Below are 20,566 nucleotides of genomic sequence, written 5' to 3' on the forward strand. Positions count from 1 at the left end.
TCCTTCCCTAAGGTGTCATGAATGCAGCTTTTTATGGATAATTTTAAGATAATAAAAGGTATTACATCACCAAACAGAAAATAGTTTAAAAATCAATAATAAGCATAATAGTTCATAAAGCTTATTGGCTATTCTCTGCCTCAGATTATGTCTTTTTTTTTTTTTTAAGATTTTATTTATTTATTTGACAGAGAGAGACACAGTGAGAGAGGGAACACAAGCAGGGGGAGTGGCAGAGGGAGAAGCAGGCTTCCCGCAGAGCAGGGAACCCAATGTGGGGCTCAATCCCAGGACCCTGGGATCATGACCCATGCCGAAAGCAGACGTTTAACAGCTGAGCCACCCAGGCACCCCAGATTATGTCTTTCTTGCTCTCATGTGAAACTTCGGATATTGTTTATATCTTTACATTTCTAGGTTTTAGTTGTGGTCTAATTATCAAAGTACAAAAGTTGGTACATTAAAACTTATAGATTATAAAAACTATTCAGTAGTTTAGACCCATTACTGCATCCATTTTGGATCCAGAATACAAATTTGAACCATATAAGCTTTTATTGTTTAGAGCTCTCATAAGTAATTTTTTTCCTTTGAGATATAAGTTATAGATCTGGTTGTGAGATATTTAACCTTTGATATGTTTCTGTTTTATCCTCTTTTGATAAAAAAGTCTTTCTTTTTCCATTTCTCTAATCAAGTTATCTTTACTGCTAAGCCGTTTTCTTTTTAAATGGTTAGCTTTGTTTTGTTGGTGGCCATAATGAAAATTACATTTTGTATTGTGAATATTAAGCTTTAATGACTAAGTAATTAAAATATGGATTTTACAATGCATTTGCCTTTTATTCCATTGAGAGAAACACTAAAGTTGCCCCAAAAAACATTTTAACATTTGAATTGCAAAAATAATGAAGCTCTTACTCAAATTTCTTATAATAGAAATATTTTTTTGACATTCCCAAGAAGGAAAGAACAGATTTCTTTAATATCTTGCAGTGCTGTGGGTATCAAAAGTGGAATTTTAAAATATGAAGATTCCTCCAAGTTATTGAGAAATAATATATTGTTGATTAAATTTTAGTTTTCTTGGCTCTACCTTTTATATTTAATAACCATTAGCTGAAGCTAATTATTACCTACATTCATTAATTCAATAACTAGTTATTAACAACTTTATGCCAAACCTTGTCCTGAGCACCGGGAATGAATGCAACAGTTAATAAAACAAAAAAAATATTCCCTTATAAAATGAATAAATACCATTTTTCACATATAGTGCAGTGGAGGAAATAAAGCTGACTAAGGGAATAAAATGTTGCAGTGTAAGAGCAGGGGCATACTTTTTACATTCTCTTCAGATAAGAACCTCCAGAAGTGCTAACATTTAGGTAAACCCTTAAGTAACTGATGGAGGGAACCATATGAATATTGGGTAGGCTGGGGAGAGAGCCAGGAAAAAGGAACAGCAGTTGCAAATACCAAGAAGAGAACATGCTAAATATGGGATTTGAAATCACAACTAAATAATCCTTTCCTTGCTCTAGTTCCTGTCCCCCTCTACTGCTCTCCTTCTTCCCATTGCACTTATCCCCTTCTGACATACAATAGAATTTACTTCTTGTGTTGGTAGTTTCTGCACTTCTTCCCACTGCAATGAAAGCTCTACAAAGAAGAGTGTCTGTTGTGTTCACCAGTGTATCCTAAATGCCTAGAATAGCATCCAACTCACAGCTGATACTCAGTAGATCTTCACTGTGCCAATTGACATTATATTTGGGGGACTGCAAGATCGTGTGGCAGTGAACAGTATATAGGGGTGTAGTGGCATGAAGTGAGGACAGAGGGCCAGGATCAATAATTGTATGGCTTTATAAGCCATGGAAAAGACTTTGTATTTTCTCCTAAGTGTGATAGGAAGCTTCTGGAGGGTTGAGAGTAAGAGAATGGAATGGCCTGATTCACATATTTACAGATCTTATAGACTGTTGCGTGGAGAACCATCCACATTCTCCAGAAGCTACCAGTTGTGTGGACAAACACACCAATGTGCTAATAACTCACCTATTGCAGACCTTAGTAAGGGCCACAGCTGAAGTACAGACTAATTGTATGACGGCAGAAAGATTCTGGACTGGTAAGACTTCCTACATGAGGGGGCTCTGGAGTTAGATCTTGAATATGAGTAAAAAGAAAATTTCAGGCAAAAGAAAACATTTGGGCAAGGGATAAATGCAACACAATCTTTGGGTAGAATAAAGAAATTTGGAAAGTAGGTTTGGATTCTGAGTACTGATAAGGTGCCAATGACAGTAAATGCTCTAAATACATTATTTCACTTAATTTTTATCAAACCCCATTGAGTTAAAACCTATTTTAATCTCCACTTTTCAGAAAACTGAGGCTCAGGGAAGCTTAGTCAAAGCTTTATTCAATAGGAAAGAAGCATGGAGATTTGAACTTGGATCTGTTTGATGCTAGATCCCATGGACTGAGTTGGTGCTTTAATAATACAGTCAAAATTCAAAGAACTACCCAGTTCCTTGCATCTGATCAGTTCAATCAAATTAATATTTATTTTGCATGACTGGGGCTGCTAATGTGTATAATGCTGTCCAAAGCACCTTAATCATGTTACTGATCATGGTCCTTTTTATATTAAAGCAAAGCATTTATAATAAGAATTTCTGTCTTTGTTATGAAATGTTAATATTTATGTTCCTTTCATTTATTTATGTGTGGTGAATGTCAAGTACAAGGCAGATAAATTGAAGAAATTAATGTATGCCCATAACTTATCATGACATAATAACCTCTTAATTCTGTGTCTGCATGGCCTTGTAATCAACAAGCTGAAAAATTGTGACTTGACCATAGTCATTTAGATATCTACAATTCCAACTAGGAAGTTGTGATTCGGGACATAATAATAACTTTTAATAATTCACTAATATTCACATTCATTTAAAATGAAGTTTTGCCAAGGTTATTTCCTAGGTGGTGTTTAAACTGTTCACTCCTTATTTAGTTATTGGACTGAAGAATATACTGATAACACATAACTGGTCACAACACCTGGCCTTAGAAGAGAGAAGAAACATTAAAAATGGAATTTAATGCAGAAAAGGTGAAAAGATAGACTTCTCAAAGAAGAAATATTAACCTGTGGCTTTGAGGATAAGCATACCACCAGATCAGTGTTTCTTGATCTTGTTCACATTATAGCACAAATAGGAAATCATAATATTTTTACATTACATGAATGTAGACAGAGGAGGATGCTCAAGCCTGGTATTGAGTACTTCAGGCACTGTGGAAGCCCCAGGATCTGACAAGTCACCCTGAAGCTGAGAGACTGCTGTTTCAGTGCACCTGTGATCTATTTGCAACACACTGGCTGGGAAGCTCTGTCCTAGTTAGCTCAGAATGATTCATGGTATGACCAAGAAAAGCAGGACATTTTTATCTTTCTTATGTTCAGTTTGACTATAAAAAAAAAAAAAAGAAAGAATCCCACTATATCAGCTATCCCTTAATCCTGTTTGCACATTGAAAAAAAAATCCTGGGGAGATTTAGAAAAATACTACTTCGGCATCCTTAAACTAATTAAATAAAAAATCACTAGTGGTGAGGCCCAAACATTGGTATTTTTTAAAGCACCATAGGGGATTCTAAAGTGCAGAATATTCTACTGTACTAGATGATTGCTAGTGTCTTCTCTATCTCTAACCAGCTAGGATTTTAAGTGATGTTAGAAGATAGTCTATAGAAACCTAAGTTTGGAGAGGCCAGTGAATGTGTGGATGCTGTACAGGGACAATTAAGGAACACCCACAAAAGAGACTCTCAGAAAAGAGATTGCAAGACACTGCTCATGATGCCTAGGAAAATCCCCATAGACTTAAATTTGCCAGTAAGCTTCCTTTTCTCCTTGTCACAAAATTCAAGTGGAGGCATCAGTCTCAGACTTTGACATGAGAGAAAAAGAGATGAGAGGGACAAACACATGTGAGATTATAAGGAAAGGAACTTGGGTATAAAATGACCAACTATTAATCTGCTGCAAGTGAGTGTGTAAGCAGTGAAGAGAGGCCTCACCAGACTGGAGAAAGGTTTATTGGACTGCTGTGAAAAGAACATGGGGGTGATGGGGGCCCAGGCAGTATAGAGGGCACTGTTGAGGTTGAGGGTGGCAAGTTTGCTGGGGCATCGATTGTCTGATGTGCTCCAGCAACACACATCAGCTCAGTTTGTAGCAGAGAAGCTGGACAACTGGATTAATACAACTATTTACTGAATGGGTCAAACAAAAGTATATTAAGAAAATGGGGTGAAGGGGCACCTGGGTGGCAAAAACAAACAAAAAAAGAAAATGGGGTGAAGGTATTGGCAAGGGAATGAAAGGTACAATAGATCATTGATTCTTGGTTAGGTATGGAGAGAGTGAAAATAGGAGTTGGCTGATAGACTGGGGACAAAACTTGGTCAAATGATATTTATTTTCATGATGTCCAAGAAAAAATACAGTGAAAATGAGAGAACATGAGAATGGGAGAAAGGGAAGTCATGTTCCAGGGAATATATTCCCTTCCGCTCCAGGTGGCAGGACTCCCGTTAGAGGAATACTTCTAGCCTAACTTGTACTCCACGAGGAAGAAATGGCTTCCTTCATAGACTAGTTTGATAGAATGAACTGGGCATGTGTGACTCATCTCTTCTATCCCTTCTGTTATCAATCTGTGGAACTGCCTCCTCCAGAGAGCATGCATTCTAAACTGCTTTCTGTCATGCTGTAAAAACTCTAGCTTCTAGCAACCCACCAATTCATAGCCAGATTCATCCCTTTAACTGAAGGAGTTAAAATCAACTGATTTGTTTGCATATCTAAGCTATGTTCTTTAGTATAGGTGTATTTTAATATTCTCTCTCTTTTCCATGGCAGTTTCATACCATTTCTTCACTTTAAACATTCAATACTCCCTCCCCTAACCTGACTGTCAGCTGATATCTCAGCTTCCTAAGTTCCTGAGCACTTACACAAACTCCCACCACTGTAATTACCAGCAAGGGAATCCACATGCTCTGCCTTCCCACCTGTTATCAAAGATGGTGTTCTTTTCTCTCTAAAGTGAGTCTCTTCCTTCATAGATTCTATCTCCTTTCACCAGCTGAAGGACACTGCTCCAGAAATTCATCCCTTTCCATCCTACATCATAATTTTTCACCTTAAACTAGACCTTCTCCCTTAAGCACAACTTGTTCTCATTTCTCTCCCTCCTTTCCTTGTCAGCTACTGTCCCATTTCTTTGGTTCCTTTTACAACAATATGCTTTAAAAGTATTGTATAAACACACTGTCTCCAATTCCTCTCCTCCCATTTCATCGTAAATTTACATCAATGAGGCTTTTCGTGTGCCGTGCATGCCCCTTCCTTTCCAGCCCCAGCCATGGACATAGCAGCCACCAAGATGTTGATGCCCAAGAAGAACCATATTGCCATTTATGAACTCCTTTTCAAGGAGGGAATGATGGTGGCCAAGAAGGACGTCCACATGCCTAAAAACCCTGACCTGGCAGACAAGAATGTGCCCAATCTTCACGTCACGAAGTTCACGCAGTCTCTCAAATCACGAGGCTACATAAAGGAACAGTTTGCCTGGAGACATGTCTACTGGGAGCTTACCAATGAAGGTATCCAGGATCTCCGTGATTACCTCCATGTGCCATCTGAGATTGTGCCTGCCACTCTGCACCACAGCCATCTTGACACTCGCAGGCTACAAGAGGTCTGGAGGGAGAGCAACCTGCAAGAATCACACAAGGGGAAGCTGACAGAGACACCTACAGACCAAGCACTGTGCCCCCTGGTGCCAACAAGAAAACTGAGGCTCGGGCTGTGTCAGTACCTGAATTCCAGTTTAGAGGAGGATTTGGTCATAGATGTGATCAGCCACCTCGGTAAAGTTGGAGGAGATTGTTCTTGTATTGAATAAATCCATAGCCAGAAACAAAAAAATAGGCTTTTCTCCCAACCACCTGTTAAAGCCAACCTCCACATTGCTAAATCTAGTGGCCAGTGCTCAGTCCTTGTTTTAATTGATCTCTCAGCAGCATTTAATACAGATGATCATCTTGCCTACTTGATTCATGTCAATCTCTGGACTTCCAGGACACATCCCTCTCTTGGTCTCCCCACCATCCCACTTCACTGGTTTGTTCCTACTCATTCTCCTTTGCTGGCTCAGGATTCTTATTGTTGGAGTGTACTAAAGCTTGGGTTTGGACCATTTCTCTTGTCTATTTGCATTCACTTCCTGATGACTTCATTCCAGTTTTTTGGTTTTTGGTCTGCATGCTAATGTGGTCTCCAGATTTGTATATTCAACTGCCAACGTGACATCTCTATTTAGATGACTAATAGAAACCTCAAACTCAACATGGGCAAAATTGAGTGATTGAATTTTTCCCAAACCTGCTTCTTTCACAGCCTTCATCTCATTTAGTGGCAATTTCATCCTTTCACTGCTCAGGCCAAAGACCTTGTAGTTGTTCTGGATTCCTTTTTGCCTTTCACAACCCACATCTGATTCATCAGGAAAATCTGAATACTTCCATAAAATTAAAATAGTTCATCAGATAGCCAGTCACCGCAGAATTCTTTGACATATGAAATCAATTAGGAATTTATCAATTCCTTTTTCATATTCTGTCCTGAATTAAAATCAGTGGCAGATAAAACAGTACCAAGATGTAATTTTGATTTATGGGGGAGTTTTGTAATCAGCTAGACCTGGTTTCAAATGATATGACTTTCCCATTTGTCTAAGTGTGATTTTAGACAAGTTATATTTCTCTAAGACTTTGTTTCCTTATATATAACTGAGGAATAAATACCTCCTTCAGAGGGTTTTATAAAAGGCAACTCTGTCTTCCCTGTAATATCATTCAATAAATAGCAACTATTGAGCCATTGTTACTGCTCTTAATGAAAATAAAACAGGATAGTGATTGGCTTTGTTTTTCAAATGAAATTCTTGGAAAAAGTAAAATTAAAGGGAAAATAAAGTACTTGCTACCATGGCAACTGAGGCAGTAGAGAATGTAAAGAATAAGAAATGATAGTCTAAAGATTGCTTCAGTCTATTTCACTGTTTTCACTAATATTGCCTTTGTTTCTGTAATCTTGTAATCTTTCTAATCTTAAACATGGGATTGTGAGTGGAGTATCCCTCCATATAAATTAAAAAAAATTTTTTTTAATATTCTATTATTCCAAGATAGCTATGATAACATTATCCTAAAAGCTCTTGCACAGCGTTGGTCACTATCATGATTCTTCTCTTCCTGTTATCCTATCAGTTAAACCTGTATCTTCTGAGATGGTATAAACAAAGTATTTAACATAAAGTGAACTATATGAAGAGCATTAGAACATCTGTTTTGTTTGTTAGAACATACCTTTCTTCTTTTTCTTTATTGTGGTATTTCTCCTAATACTCTGTGAATGTGTGATGGAGATGATTTTATCTGTATGTACATTTGAATGGGTGGATGCATGTCAGTTTGCAAAGTTATTTTTTCAATCTATTTTCGAAATTGCTTTTTTCTTAAAAAAATCTATTTACTAAACTACTAGGCAGCATTATTTAATCAAACAATATGGGTTGGTAGTTAGAATATCTGGATTTATACATTCTCTTTTTTTGTTCATTTATTCACCAACAACTTGACTATTTTTTAAAAATTTTATTTATTTATTTGAGAGAGAGAGAGAGAGTGTGAACAGGGGGAGGAGCAGAGGGAGAGGGACAAGCAGACTCCATGCTGAGCATGGAGCCCGACGTGGGGCTCAATCCCATGACCCTGAGATCATGACCTGAACCGAAATCAGGAGTCAGATGCTTAACTGACTGAGTCACCCAGATGTCCCTTCACCAACAACTTGACTATTATGTACCAAGCAGTACAATCAGCCCAAACTTTGAATGTTCGGTGTACCACATATTAACTGTAAGAATCTGGGAATTAGAATAAGCATTTTTGAGTTCTCAGGACTAGTCAGTAAGTCAAAACGAGATAATTACTATTAAGATATGACTCATAAAAAGACAGAAGCAAAACAGCCAGAGGAAGATTTGTTTCAAGCATTTCCCAAATATTTATTGGATGCCGACCCTATGCCTTGCCTTGTGCTGGTTCTTGTTAGCGATAGACAAGAAATTCTATATAAGACAACTTTTGCATATTAAGGACTCTTATTTCATCTCAAACTTTAGAAACTATGCTTCCTGATTTAAAAAATAAAATCAAAATTTTGTATCAGTGACCAAGAATTTTTTTTTATCCTGATGCAATAATTATGGTATATAGTAACAGAGGACATATATGGAAACCGGACAGTAAATAAAGTAGAAAATATAATTTATCCAGAGTGGAAATAGTGGCCACAAGTCGCTAAGAATTTTGCCAATTTCTAGGGAAAAGTGAAACTTAATATCGAAACTGTACTATAAAATAGGGCATGTAGGGCATAACCACGTTTAAGTTCAATATGTAATAGTCTATATGTAGTTCTCATGCCATAGAATGGACCCAGTGTTTCTCAACTCACTGTATTTATGTTTATAAAAGTCAGATCTCAGAAACCCCTTCAGGTATTATAAAACCTTAAACTATGTGGGCATTTGGTATTTATAGTGCTAGATGAAGAAATAATGTCCTGCCATAGAACTTTAATGTGGTTTTTGTAAAAACAGGCTAATGACATGTATTTTAGAACATGAGATAAATTTAACAAAATACAGTAAAATTATTGTGTCATAGAATTATAAAGTTCCAATCCATCAATATTTTTTTCTGTTAAAGGACCAAAACAAAACTCAAGCCTGAATTTCATACAATTTAATTTTTTTTTTTTTTTTAAGATTTTAGTTATTTATTTGACAGAGAGACACAGCGAGAGAGGGAACACAAGCAGGGGGAGTGGGAGAGGGAGAAGCAGGCTTCCCGCCGAGCAGAGAGCCCGACGCAGGGCTCAGTCCCAGGACCCTGGGATCATGACCTGAGCCGAAGGCAGACGCTTAACGACTGAGCCACCCAGGCGCCCCCAATTTAATATTTTTAATTTAAGCATGAAGATGTTTATGGGCTATTATAATACATGTAAATATTTATGAAAAATGCCATTCAAGCAAAGAGAAACCAAAGTGCAAAGAAGAAATAGTATGGAAAGAAGATACCATTTTAAAATTTTCTAATTTGAGTTTTGAAGACAGTATGTATGTAGGTGTGTTTGTGCATTATACATACATATATATGTATACATACATATACATATGTACAAGTACATGCACATACAAAAACATCCATACACATAGGAATATACACACATCACATGCATGCCTATATCTATATCTATATCTGTATCTATATATAAGATTTTATGAGATTATGTTTTTAAAAACGAGCGCACTATCATCAAGATGTGGATTAAAGGCAAATTTAATATTTTTATCTTGTTACAAATGGAAGCTTGTAAATTTCAGTATGCTTGATTTGTATTTATTTCTTTAGTCTGAATGACTACAAATCTCAAGGGAACACAAATGATTCTAAATATTGTCTTTATTTGAGACACCCTCAGTGAATGGTTAGGTAGCTAAGAAATATCTCCTGAACTCGGAAGAAAGTCTTTGAGGCATTAGAAGTTTTGTTTTGTTTGTTGTTGTTTTCTAATTGGGATCCTCCAATGAAAGCTCTCACAGCTAGAACTGATTATACCTGTTGGATGGAGTATCTCATTGGCTTGCTACAAATGCAGTGTTTCCTCTCACTTCACCTGCCCTTCATCTCTGTTCTAACTGTAACAGGTGCCTGGTACTTCATTGCTCCTCAGTAAAAATTTGTTGAATAAATGAGTGAATAAATGAATGAGTGAACAAAACCTACAAACTTGTGTACAACCAGCTGTGACTGTCAGGAAGGAAACTCAGAGGCAGGGTATAAAAGTAAACTTAGAGTGTTGGCTTTCTACATAGGATCATCTTTGCTGAATCTTGTAGAAGTCATAATATGAAGAGAAGGAAGCAGATATAGTTTGAGGTGCATAAATACGAATATATATTTAGTAGATAGATAGATAAGATAGATAATCTAGCTGGCAATATGTACCTAACTAGCTTCCACATGCCATCCATATGGATCACTAGGATGTATTGCCCATCTGGACTCCAAATTTCACTCCATCTGGCATGACTTCTAACTGAACACTTGGCTAGAAAATTCTTTGTTATCCTATAGTGTGATGGTGTAAATTGTAGTGATATCTCTCCTCCTTGTCCTCTTCCTCCTCCTCCTCCTCCTCTCTTCCCTCCTCCCTCCCTTTCTCTCTCTCTTTCCTTCCTATTCTTTGTCCAGTATGGCATTTTTCCCTCTGAGCATTTATCAGGAACTAAGAGCAAATGAACAGCCCTTTCAGTTTATTTCCTTAATTCTCCAAGTTCTTATCACTCTAGCAAATTTTTGAGCTTCTTATCGAATACCCATAAATGAACAAAAGAAAAGATGTATTGAATTGCTTGTCTTGAAGCAGAATATATCTAACAGTTATTTGTTTAAAAAGTTATATTGAGGGGCTATAAAAAATGTGTGAGCTGAATCTTCCTGACAGTATATGAAATAGTAGGCTCTAAAGTATTTTTTTGAACTTTTTATAAAACCAAGTTGATAACATACATTTCAGAAGGCTTAGGAGTAACTATTCTCAGAGGCCGAGGGGTATATTAGATGACTGCTGGGAATCTTCTCTGTAAGTCTATTAACAAGTGTCTGGCTTCAGGATTTTATTTTACCCATTTTTAAAAAAGTGTAATTGAGTTATCCTTTTACTTTTTCATCTTCAGTTTCTTTCTGTAAAAATTCAAGTGGTTGAGATAGCTGGAATTAAACCTTCTAGAGTTCATATTCTTAATTTACCTCTCCTGAGAAAAGATATACCTTGAGAGATTTTGGGGTGTGGTCTGGGTGTAGTAATTGAAATGGACATATTATTTACCCTTTATATGGTCGGTAGACATTGCCCAGAATCTAATGACTGCTACCATAAGCACATTAAATTTTGTTTCACATAGTAATACTGTACTGTATACTTTTACTTTCAAGTTAATACTTAAAATAATCTTATTATAAATTGAACTCAATCAAACTAAGAATGAAGTTTCTTGACAAGCCAAAAAATCTTGGAAAGCTATTTGGAAAACTTAAGAAAGATGTCAAAATATACTAACCAAAAGTATGAAAATATGTCTCTACATTTCATGTATTTTTTGAGACAAGAATGTTCTAACTTTACTTGATTTCATAGAAATAGGGTGTTAACCATATTAAGTCTCTTTAGTAATTTCACTTGAGAAAACGTTTGTATATGAAAAAAACACATCTAACACAGTTACCTCATATGCCCTGAAATGTTTTCAGCCATATTTCCCAAAACATCTTGTATCTTTTCATGCTTTGATTCTTCTTTTCAGAAAGCCTTCAACCTCCTGCTCTTCCTAGGGTCACTTTGATATATCCCTCGAGTTGGGTGCTTTTCAGATGAACGCAATCTCCTTTAAGTCAGTCATTAGCACTCATTAAACTGCATTTCAGTTGTCTTGGTAGTTAACAACCTCTTACTAGTTGATGTCCTTCCCACCAAATTTAAAGTTCCTTGAGGACAGAGACTGGATCTTTTAGAATTATTCCTACATTAGAAACAGTACCAGACTTCTACAACCACAATGGACAAGGCAAGATTCTGTATCCTTTCAATTTTCGGACATGGACACCACCTTCACTACTGCTGCCAGGCAGAGAAAGAAAGTTGAGTTGTCTTCAAATAAACCCTCAGAACAATGATACACTGTCATTATCATAAATAGCCCACTTAGAAAACAAAAATTTGGGAAGGAATTTATATTTTGACAATTTCCACATTTAGAGTAAAGCACTGTATTTAAAATAATTATATATTAATACTGTTTCTGCTTCCAGCTTTTTTCAACATTAATTCATACTGCCTTCTTTCCCCTCCCCACACAAAAACTATGGAAAAGAAAAACTTGTACTCTTCTTAGCCAAAAGCTTCAGAATTCCTTGCTAAAATAGTTTGTTGGTTGATGCAAATTCAGCAAATATATGAGATTATACCAGGAATATGTAGTATTATATCAGAAATATTTGATTTATTGGCCCCTCTAAAAAATAATAAGAAATCTAGTGAATCATCTGGTCTATATTATATCAGAACCAATCAACAGATAAGCATGAAACACATGGAGATTTTTTACACCATAATAATCTATTTGGCAAAAAAAAAAAAAATTCCTTTAAAACCTGGATTCCCAAGAACCTTCACAGTTGTTTTTGAGACATTATTTCTACTAGCAGCTCTTTGAGGAGCACAACTTACATGGCCCCACTAACCATAGGAAGAAATATGATCCCAACATATATTTTTGAGTGAGAAAAATCAAAATTTTTTACATAGATCACTGATTACCAACATAGTATGCCTATATACTTATTTTATTTAATTTGAGAATCAATGAATACCATGTTTTACCACTAAAAAACCAGAAGGGGAAAAAGAGGTTATTTTGAAAAATATAGTAATATGGCTGATTAAATAATCATTAAAAAAAGAAAACATGACTTTTCAACTTAAATTGCAGTGGTAGAGTTATAGTTAAGATGACTAATAGTTTTAGCAAATAGGTGACTCATACAGGAGAAAAAAATAGTCATTTGAGTGCTCAAAAAACAAATGGATGGGAGCACATCAAAGGGAAATAGGAGCCAGTCTGAAGGAGCTCTCTGTGGCCAAAGCTGGGACAATTTGAGCATCAAAATAAATTATAAGTATAAAATAAATATACATGGGTCCATACTGATAAAATTAAATTATTGAAAAAATAATTATGGATGAGGCAAATCTTCTCCGCAGAAGAATTCTACTTAATACATATAAACACTACCCTCCTCTGGGAAGTAAAGCTTAATTTCACCACTTTCTATCACTTCTTTGAGGATGTACTAGACTTAGTGGCCAACTTCCAAAGAATAGAGTATGGAAAGGAAAAAAATAGTAACTTCACAGTAGAGAAACCTGGCAAATGCCACCTTGCCAAGTGATGGTTAATATTACTAGTGATATGTGGATATCGTGTACTCCTATAATGATGTGATGAGGTCACTTCATTAGTATATGATGAGAAGGACATTTTACCTCTGTGGTGTTCTTCCCTAAATAGCCCATGGCCCTAGTCTAATCGTGAGGGGAACATCAAATAAAATTAATATAGGCATCAGAGCAGGATAGCCTAGGGGATATTGGCCAGTACTTGATGGTCTTCTAAAGACTATCAAGATCATGAAAAACTAGGAAAAGCTGAGAAGGTGTCACAGACCAGAGGAAACTGGGGAGACATGGAAACTAAACAAACATGATAACCTGGGTTGGAACCTAGAACAGAAAAGAGACATTAACGGAAAGACTAGTGAAACCCAAATGAAGTCTGGAGTTTATTTGATAATAATGTGCCAATAACAGTTATTTAGTTTTGAGAAATGCACCATAGTAATGTAAGATGTTAACAATTAGGGAGATAGGGTGAGGGATATATGGGAACTCTTGTACTAGTTCTACAACTTTTCCATAAATTTAAAATTATTCTCAAATTAAACATTTGTTTAAAAATTATCTTCTGGATTATTTAGCAGTTTGCTGGGTAAGTAACTACCAACTTGCTGAATTTACCAGAATGTGGGACCCCTATCTAAGGAATGGAGAATGATTTTTCTGCTTCCTCCTCATTGATATTATAAATCTGAATCATAATTGGAGAATAAAGATATAAATGAATAATTAAGTTTTGAGAGCCCATCCCCATCATACTCTTTTTATAGTCTTCAGGTTCAAAGCAGGTGGTTCCTGGTTCTTAATTATGTATAACTATGCCATCTTAGATACATTCACAAAGACACTGCTTTTGGCTCATTCTCATCTCTGTTCTGAAGTCTCCACCTTTGAACCATGTGTAAATGGAGCATTTATTTTTACCTCTAAAAAGTGTAAAGTCATCTGAATATGATCTTTTATACAGACTGAATACTTTGTGTTAAAAGACATAAAAAATGGACATGATTTGCAATGTAGTCTAGATCTTTGCAGTTAATGTTTTTGGATATTGAGTTAAAAATCTTCATGTAGCTAAAAGATTTTTTTATTTCTTCTTTCTATATATGAGAGATAAAGTTTTGATTTTTTTTTAAACAAATGTATTGGACTTCTTTAGCCATTAATTATGAAACTTACTGAATTTTTGAGTTAAAATGGGGGAGGGAGAGTAATGATTATGTCCATATTGTGATGTTCTTTGAGAGTTCAGAAAAGTAGAAATATTTAATGCATTTTATTTGATAATATTCCTAGTATTATATAGCTTTACTGAATTGTATGCCTTGAGCCTCAATGTTCTAGCCAGCTATAATATGCTTTGATCTATAAATGTAAAAAGAACTCTTCACTGTAAAAGAGAAGGATTTGTACAGAAGTCTAAAATCTTGTTGAAAAGACTGCGAGTAACAAAGAGATTTGGAAACATACAGAAATAAGAGTGATAGAACAAGAATTTGTTACTAAATACGGCTTTAAACAGCATATGAAACATGCTTCAGGTTAGTCAGAAGAGGTCCTCTGAATTACACTGTGCACGCTACCCTGAAATGAAACTGTATGTTATTGGTTAACCAGGATATTTAGCATAATCACTCTGCTAGACTGTGGTAGAGGGAGGTGATTATCACTGAGAACAGATGGGCAGGTCCACAGCACTGCCAGATTCTTCACAAGCTCCATTTATTGTTGGTTCTTGCTTTTTCCCTTCTGTGTTTTAATTTTTTTTTTTTTAAAAAAACATTGTATGTTTTAAAGAACTAGCTGCACAAAAGGTCGGTGGCTGATAATCTTTCAGCTTAGATTTCAAACGCAGGAGAAAGATTCAAAATGCTATCGCTGTGTATCTATGAAGGATGGGGCAGATTTCATTTTACCCTCTAGCCTCCCTCAATGCATGCACGGATTTATCTGTACGCTAAGCTCTCTGCTCTGCATCTGTAGCTCCTTGTGGATTATATTGTCTCTGTGATCAGAAATGATTTTCTCGGATATGAACACCGTTTCTGGCTCCCCTAAAGTGCATCCTCCTAATGGGACCCGGTTTTACACTTTTCAAGTAAGTGTGTTTTAAATGGCTTCGCTACTTAGGAAGTTAATGTATAGTCAAACTTTTAATAAAGGCAAATATAAGCAAAGGAAAACTGCAAAGTGTGAAAGTGTTAAAGAGGATGTAAGAAATGGATAATGTGCATATCAGTTTAATCTATTTTTTTAAAATATGGAAATAAGATGGCATTAGGATTCTCTGTGAATTCAAGCAAAATAATAATGAACACTTAATTTTCACAGGGAATTTAAAATTTGCTACTGTATCATCCTTGAGGGTTTATGAGATGTGTGTCCTGATACTGTTATTTATGGCGATCATATGGTGAACATTACAGAGTTACTTCTCTTATATATCACAGAGAGAATAGAACTAAGGGACATATAATGGAACTTTGAAAACTGTCTCCTCTGGGCTTAGAAAAACATTTTATATTTCATATACATAGCTTAACAGAATTTCTGTTATTTAATTTTGTTACACGTGCAATATACAAGTAATCACTAACCTAAGAGGCTTAAATACCATGTTTAGTATGCTTTACAATTTGAGATAAAGTAGAAACTCAAGAAGATGGAAGATTTTCTGTGTTAACAAAAAGTCAAAATGATTTATAACATAAATATAAATGTGAGTTACAAAGCTGTTACCTACTAAATGTATTTCAGTTGCCTGTGAATAAATCAGTCATCAATCTAGAAAACGGTTAAACTAAATCAGATCCTTCCTTATTTTATCCTCAAACTGCATCTTTTAGTACTAAGGTTGACTTTGTAATTCAGTCATATCATCATTACATGAAAAGGGAAAATGAACCTCTTCTCTCCGTGTATTTTACTATATGTAAAAATAAACAGCCTAGCATTTAATTATTATAGCTATATAGTTATAATGTTCTGAAAAAATATATATATAAAGACCTAGAGAATTAATACAGTAGAGGTAGTCAGAATTCTTTTAAAAGAGGGCTCTGAATAAATACACATCTGATTTATTAACATCTTTTGCCTTTGCAAACTATAAGCAGCAAATATAATTACTCCATCTCTCTCCCTTTTTTTTATACTTCTATTTTTAATCCTGTTGCCTCTCCTGCTTTACACTGATGTCCACTGATAGTGCAAGTCTGTGCTGTTACAGAATATATTCACTTCCCAGTGGCGATCTGCTTATTGTAGCAGTGACTCAAAATGCAAGTGCCCTGGGGCTGTTCTACAGAATTATGACTTTTTTTTTTTTTTTTCCTCCTCCGTACACTGAGATATAAACACTCTTCACAATATCCTGTAGTCTGGCTCTTTGGGCCAGCTTTTGACATTAGGTATTCTAGTTCAGTCTCTTAAAGTTTAAGGGTCAGTAAATTCCATATGCTCAGTCATGACACAGGCTTTTTACAATTCCTTCAGTAAAGATCTTGCTGACACCTTTCTTGGCAGGTGATTTTCTTTGAAAACACACTGGAATGATTTTTAAACACTCACTTTTTTTGTTCTTGATGTTATAACGATTCGTGTAAGAACTCTAGGAATTTGGATAAAATAGAAATGTTGACAAATATGAACTCTATTCCACATTTTGAATTCATTAGGTGATATTTGATCCTGACATTTATGATAATAGGCAGCACATGTTTAACTTTTTGTTGCTATTGTTTATTTCTGTTTGTGGTAGAAGAGAAGGAAGAAAAAAAGATAGTTTTTAAAGCATGGAAGGTAAAGATTTATAAAAGTTGACTCTTGGCTTTTATTTTCAAAGGGCCGAATTGAACATGATTATTTTTTCTTCTTTATATGCATTAACCTACTTTAAGGCAATATATTTTCTTTGGTTGAAATACTGTTATAAGAAATGAGATGCTGTAGAAGTAACAGACCATTTCTCAAAAAAATGTGTCTTTGAAAATGATCAGTTAAATTTTCAAAAGTGGTTCTCATTATGGAATGACATAAATGCATTTCAGAAATGATTCTGCATCAAGGAGTTGAGATTTTAATGCTTACTTTCTTAAAATTATTTTAGCACGAAAGTTAACATATGCAAAAACATTTAAGATAGCTTAGCATGAATAATATTGAGTTTCAGTTCCATCTTCTCATTAAATGTTCAAACTATCCTGTCATTTTTGCTGAAATTGTACATTACCAAATTTTAAGAATAAGATTTAAAATGTATTTGACCTGGATAGTTCAAAGGTAACAAGGCAACAAATAAGCTGAAGGATATTTTAATTACAAGATTTTCTTTTTCATTACAGTTTAATTTAGTCAAATATATTCATACTTGTACATACACATGCAAATATGGTTTTTGTATAGACTATCTAACACTTAAGTTAATTTCCTTATATGTGAGATCTCATTTCTATCTTCCTATGCATATACGTGTATCTGGTTTTTTTTTTTTTTTTATTATTCAGAGGTGCCTGGATCCTGGATGATGCCAAAACTCAATCTGCACTATATGTTTAGTGAATTATTTATCACCAAAAATCAAGTTCTAGAATGTAGTTGCCTAGACAAAAACTGAGATTGAATGCTACTATAGGAGAAAAAATTGATTATCATGTTTGTATGCATCAGAATGGCCAATTTATGGCACTCAAATGTGTATAAATGGGAAATATTCTTTAAAACAAATTAAATGGATATACATATACTATACATATGAATGCAGTAAATTCTTCTTAATTTTATGTCCAGAAAAATGATGCCCCAACATGATTTCACTTGTATTTTTGCAACTAAAGCCATCTATATACTTTATTAAATCTCTAGATTGGCTAATCATGGCTTAATGGGTGAACCTTCCAGAGTATTGGTGTCCAACACACTACCCCTCATTTCCCAGAGATTAACTATCTTCATCTAGTGGTTTTCAAACTGTATCTGCACAGCCCTAAGGTTTCATGAGAGTTTGTCAGTAGTTGCTAGAGACAGTAGGGAAGAAGAATACACCCTGAGGTTCTTAATGTTTCTTGATTCTATATTAACCAGTTTTATTCATTGGAGCTCTATGCAAGTTTTATGAACAATAATAACAAATGGCGTGGTATTATCAAAAATAGAACAAAATAAAGGTTGCAAACTACTTCCTCCAACCAAACGAATTTACTTCTGATGGGAGCAACTTTATCTGTTGAGTCCGCAGAGGAGTTATTTCTGTTTAGAATACATTTCTTTGCCATTTAATCCTAGCATTAATAACATTAACTGCCAGGACAGTATGAGTGGCTGACTCTGTTGCTCCTGGGACCCACAGAAAACAAAATACGGCAACATAATAATCACTATTTTTATGTTTAAAATACTTCAGGTATCCCCTGTCCTTAAAGGATAAAGTTCATCCCTCCCGCTTGGCATAAAAAGCTCTTCATGGTCTGGAGCACATGTAACATACTGCTTTACTTGCTTTGCTTTCCCAGAATGTTGTCTGTATGCTTCTGCTGTCTTTGTCTCTTCACTCAACCTGTACATTGGTCATTTTTTTTTATTTTACTTGAACACTCCTCTCAAATGCCATCTCCCCTGTGATCCTTTACTCATTCACCACATTTCTGCAGGCTGTATTAAGTGCCTTCCCTTTGCTCCTTTGCCTGTCCGTACCATTGCTGAAGCACTTATCATGCTTTGTTTTAATCCCCAAGAACACTTTATCAATCTGTGTCCCTAGCACATCATGGATACTGCCAACATCTCTGTTTAATAAGCTGGGGGAATATATTAGGTAAATGATTAAAATATGAAAATTTAAAACAATCAGCAACAAATTCTTTTTTTTTTAAACTAGGCAGTTGGTGAGGCATAACTACGTATTATTAAAGAAAATATCTAAAGATATATAAAAGCCAATTTAATACTAAGCTTTTGTGTACTACTGTTGGATTCTTCAAAATCGATAATGGGTACATGAGTCATCAAGGAAAAACTTTAATTTTATTATTTTTAAAATATGTTTTTATGGCAGCTAGACAAAATCTCTTTGAGATTTTTTCTTTATATCTCTTTTGCATTCCTTATTACTTAGAGTTTTTCATATTTTATCAAGAGAGATTTAAAATTTGAGTAGTATCTGTATTTCCCATTCAGCAGATAGGATTAGCACCTGAAATATATAGAACGCTAAAAGGCAAGCTGAAAATTTCAATTGCATGAAGAATTTCACTCAAAAGGATATTACCGGTGTGTAGTGTGGGACACCATATCTTTGTTATCAAATGAAGTTGAGGTAGTTCTGGCTTTTTAGCAAAGAACCAGATCTTTAAAATATTCTATCCTTTTGGTACTACCTAGGAGTCCACTGTTATTTTTCTATTATTTGGAGCACATTATAACTTCTTACTATTGATAATTTTGAAATGCATTGAAAGCATCTAGCAGAATTCTCGGCACATGTTATATGTTTAAAAAATAAAAAAAGAAATGAAGGCAAATTAGCGACATAGAGAAAAGAAAGACCCTGTGGCTCCAGTGTAATGCAGGCAGAAGTCCCCAGCTAAATGAGAGAATTAAGCATTTTCTCTGTCATCCAGTTGTATGTAGTCATGATTATGAGTGGTAAAGATACATAAGAGGTGGTCCAAGCAGGTGGACCAGTCCATTCAAAGGACTGGTGTGTGGGAAAGGCAGAGCTTAGTATAACTGGAACATAAACTGAAGATAAGAAATGGTTAAAAGTGACGTGTGCAAACTCCAGAATTAAAGATAAATTTGAATGTCATCCTCAAGGATCTTGGACTTGGTATCTAGAGATTTTCAGCGAGGATTGACAGGTTTGGATTTGCTGTGTAGTTAGAATATTGGATTGTGCCTTGGCTTGGTGATAGGACTAAAGCAGAGAGAACAACTCAGTAGCTTTCAAAAAAATTCAGATTAATTGTTATGATTTCCCTGCATTACAGATAAAAACAAACAAAAAAACTGGTAGTCAGACTAACAAACTGGTGCTCACAAAAGGTTTTCAAATGGTGGTTAATAATGCAGAGCGTAAATAATGAAGTTTCTGTCTGAATTCAAGATTATGGAACCCAAAACTCCATGCTCTTTCTCCTATTTTCTGCTGCTTATAGTGTTGATGATTAAATATATTAGCAAAAGTATTCCAAGCTACATATTTTCCAACCTCAATGATCTGTTGATTTATAAACATATAGGAATGTGCTCCACCACTTCAGAACATTGTACTATTGCCTCATTGGGTTTTTTAACTTAAGGCTTTCATTTGGTTACACCTCCTCATTTTATCTTTACTGACACAACATCCTCATTTTTATAGTAACCAAATTGTCAATAAAGTTATATCTTGG

The 20,566-nt window shown here is 35.1% G+C and overlaps 1 protein-coding gene and 1 pseudogene across 20 annotated transcripts in view; both read left to right on the forward strand.

The window, feature by feature from the left end:
- The window catches only part of PPFIA2 (PTPRF interacting protein alpha 2), a 469,533-nt gene that overhangs the window by 142,564 nt on the left and 306,403 nt on the right, over positions 1-20,566 (forward strand). For 2 of the 20 annotated variants that reach the window (XM_032393738.1, XM_032393741.1), the window contains exon 1: positions 14,274-15,273. The exons of 16 other annotated variants lie outside the window; for them this stretch is intronic. In XM_032393738.1, coding sequence (XP_032249629.1) covers positions 15,193-15,273 — 81 coding nt within the window. In that variant the 5' untranslated portion in view covers positions 14,274-15,192. Of the gene's footprint in view, positions 1-14,271; positions 15,274-20,566 lie in introns of those variants that run through there. 2 more of the 20 variants (XM_032393736.1, XM_032393739.1) reach the window with 2 other exon arrangements.
- Positions 297-7,755, forward strand: LOC116625302 (annotated as a pseudogene).

Source organism: Phoca vitulina, unplaced genomic scaffold (genome assembly GCF_004348235.1).
Source record: "Phoca vitulina isolate PV1807 unplaced genomic scaffold, GSC_HSeal_1.0 scaffold76, whole genome shotgun sequence".
In the NCBI taxonomy this organism is placed as follows: Eukaryota; Metazoa; Chordata; class Mammalia; order Carnivora; family Phocidae; genus Phoca; species Phoca vitulina.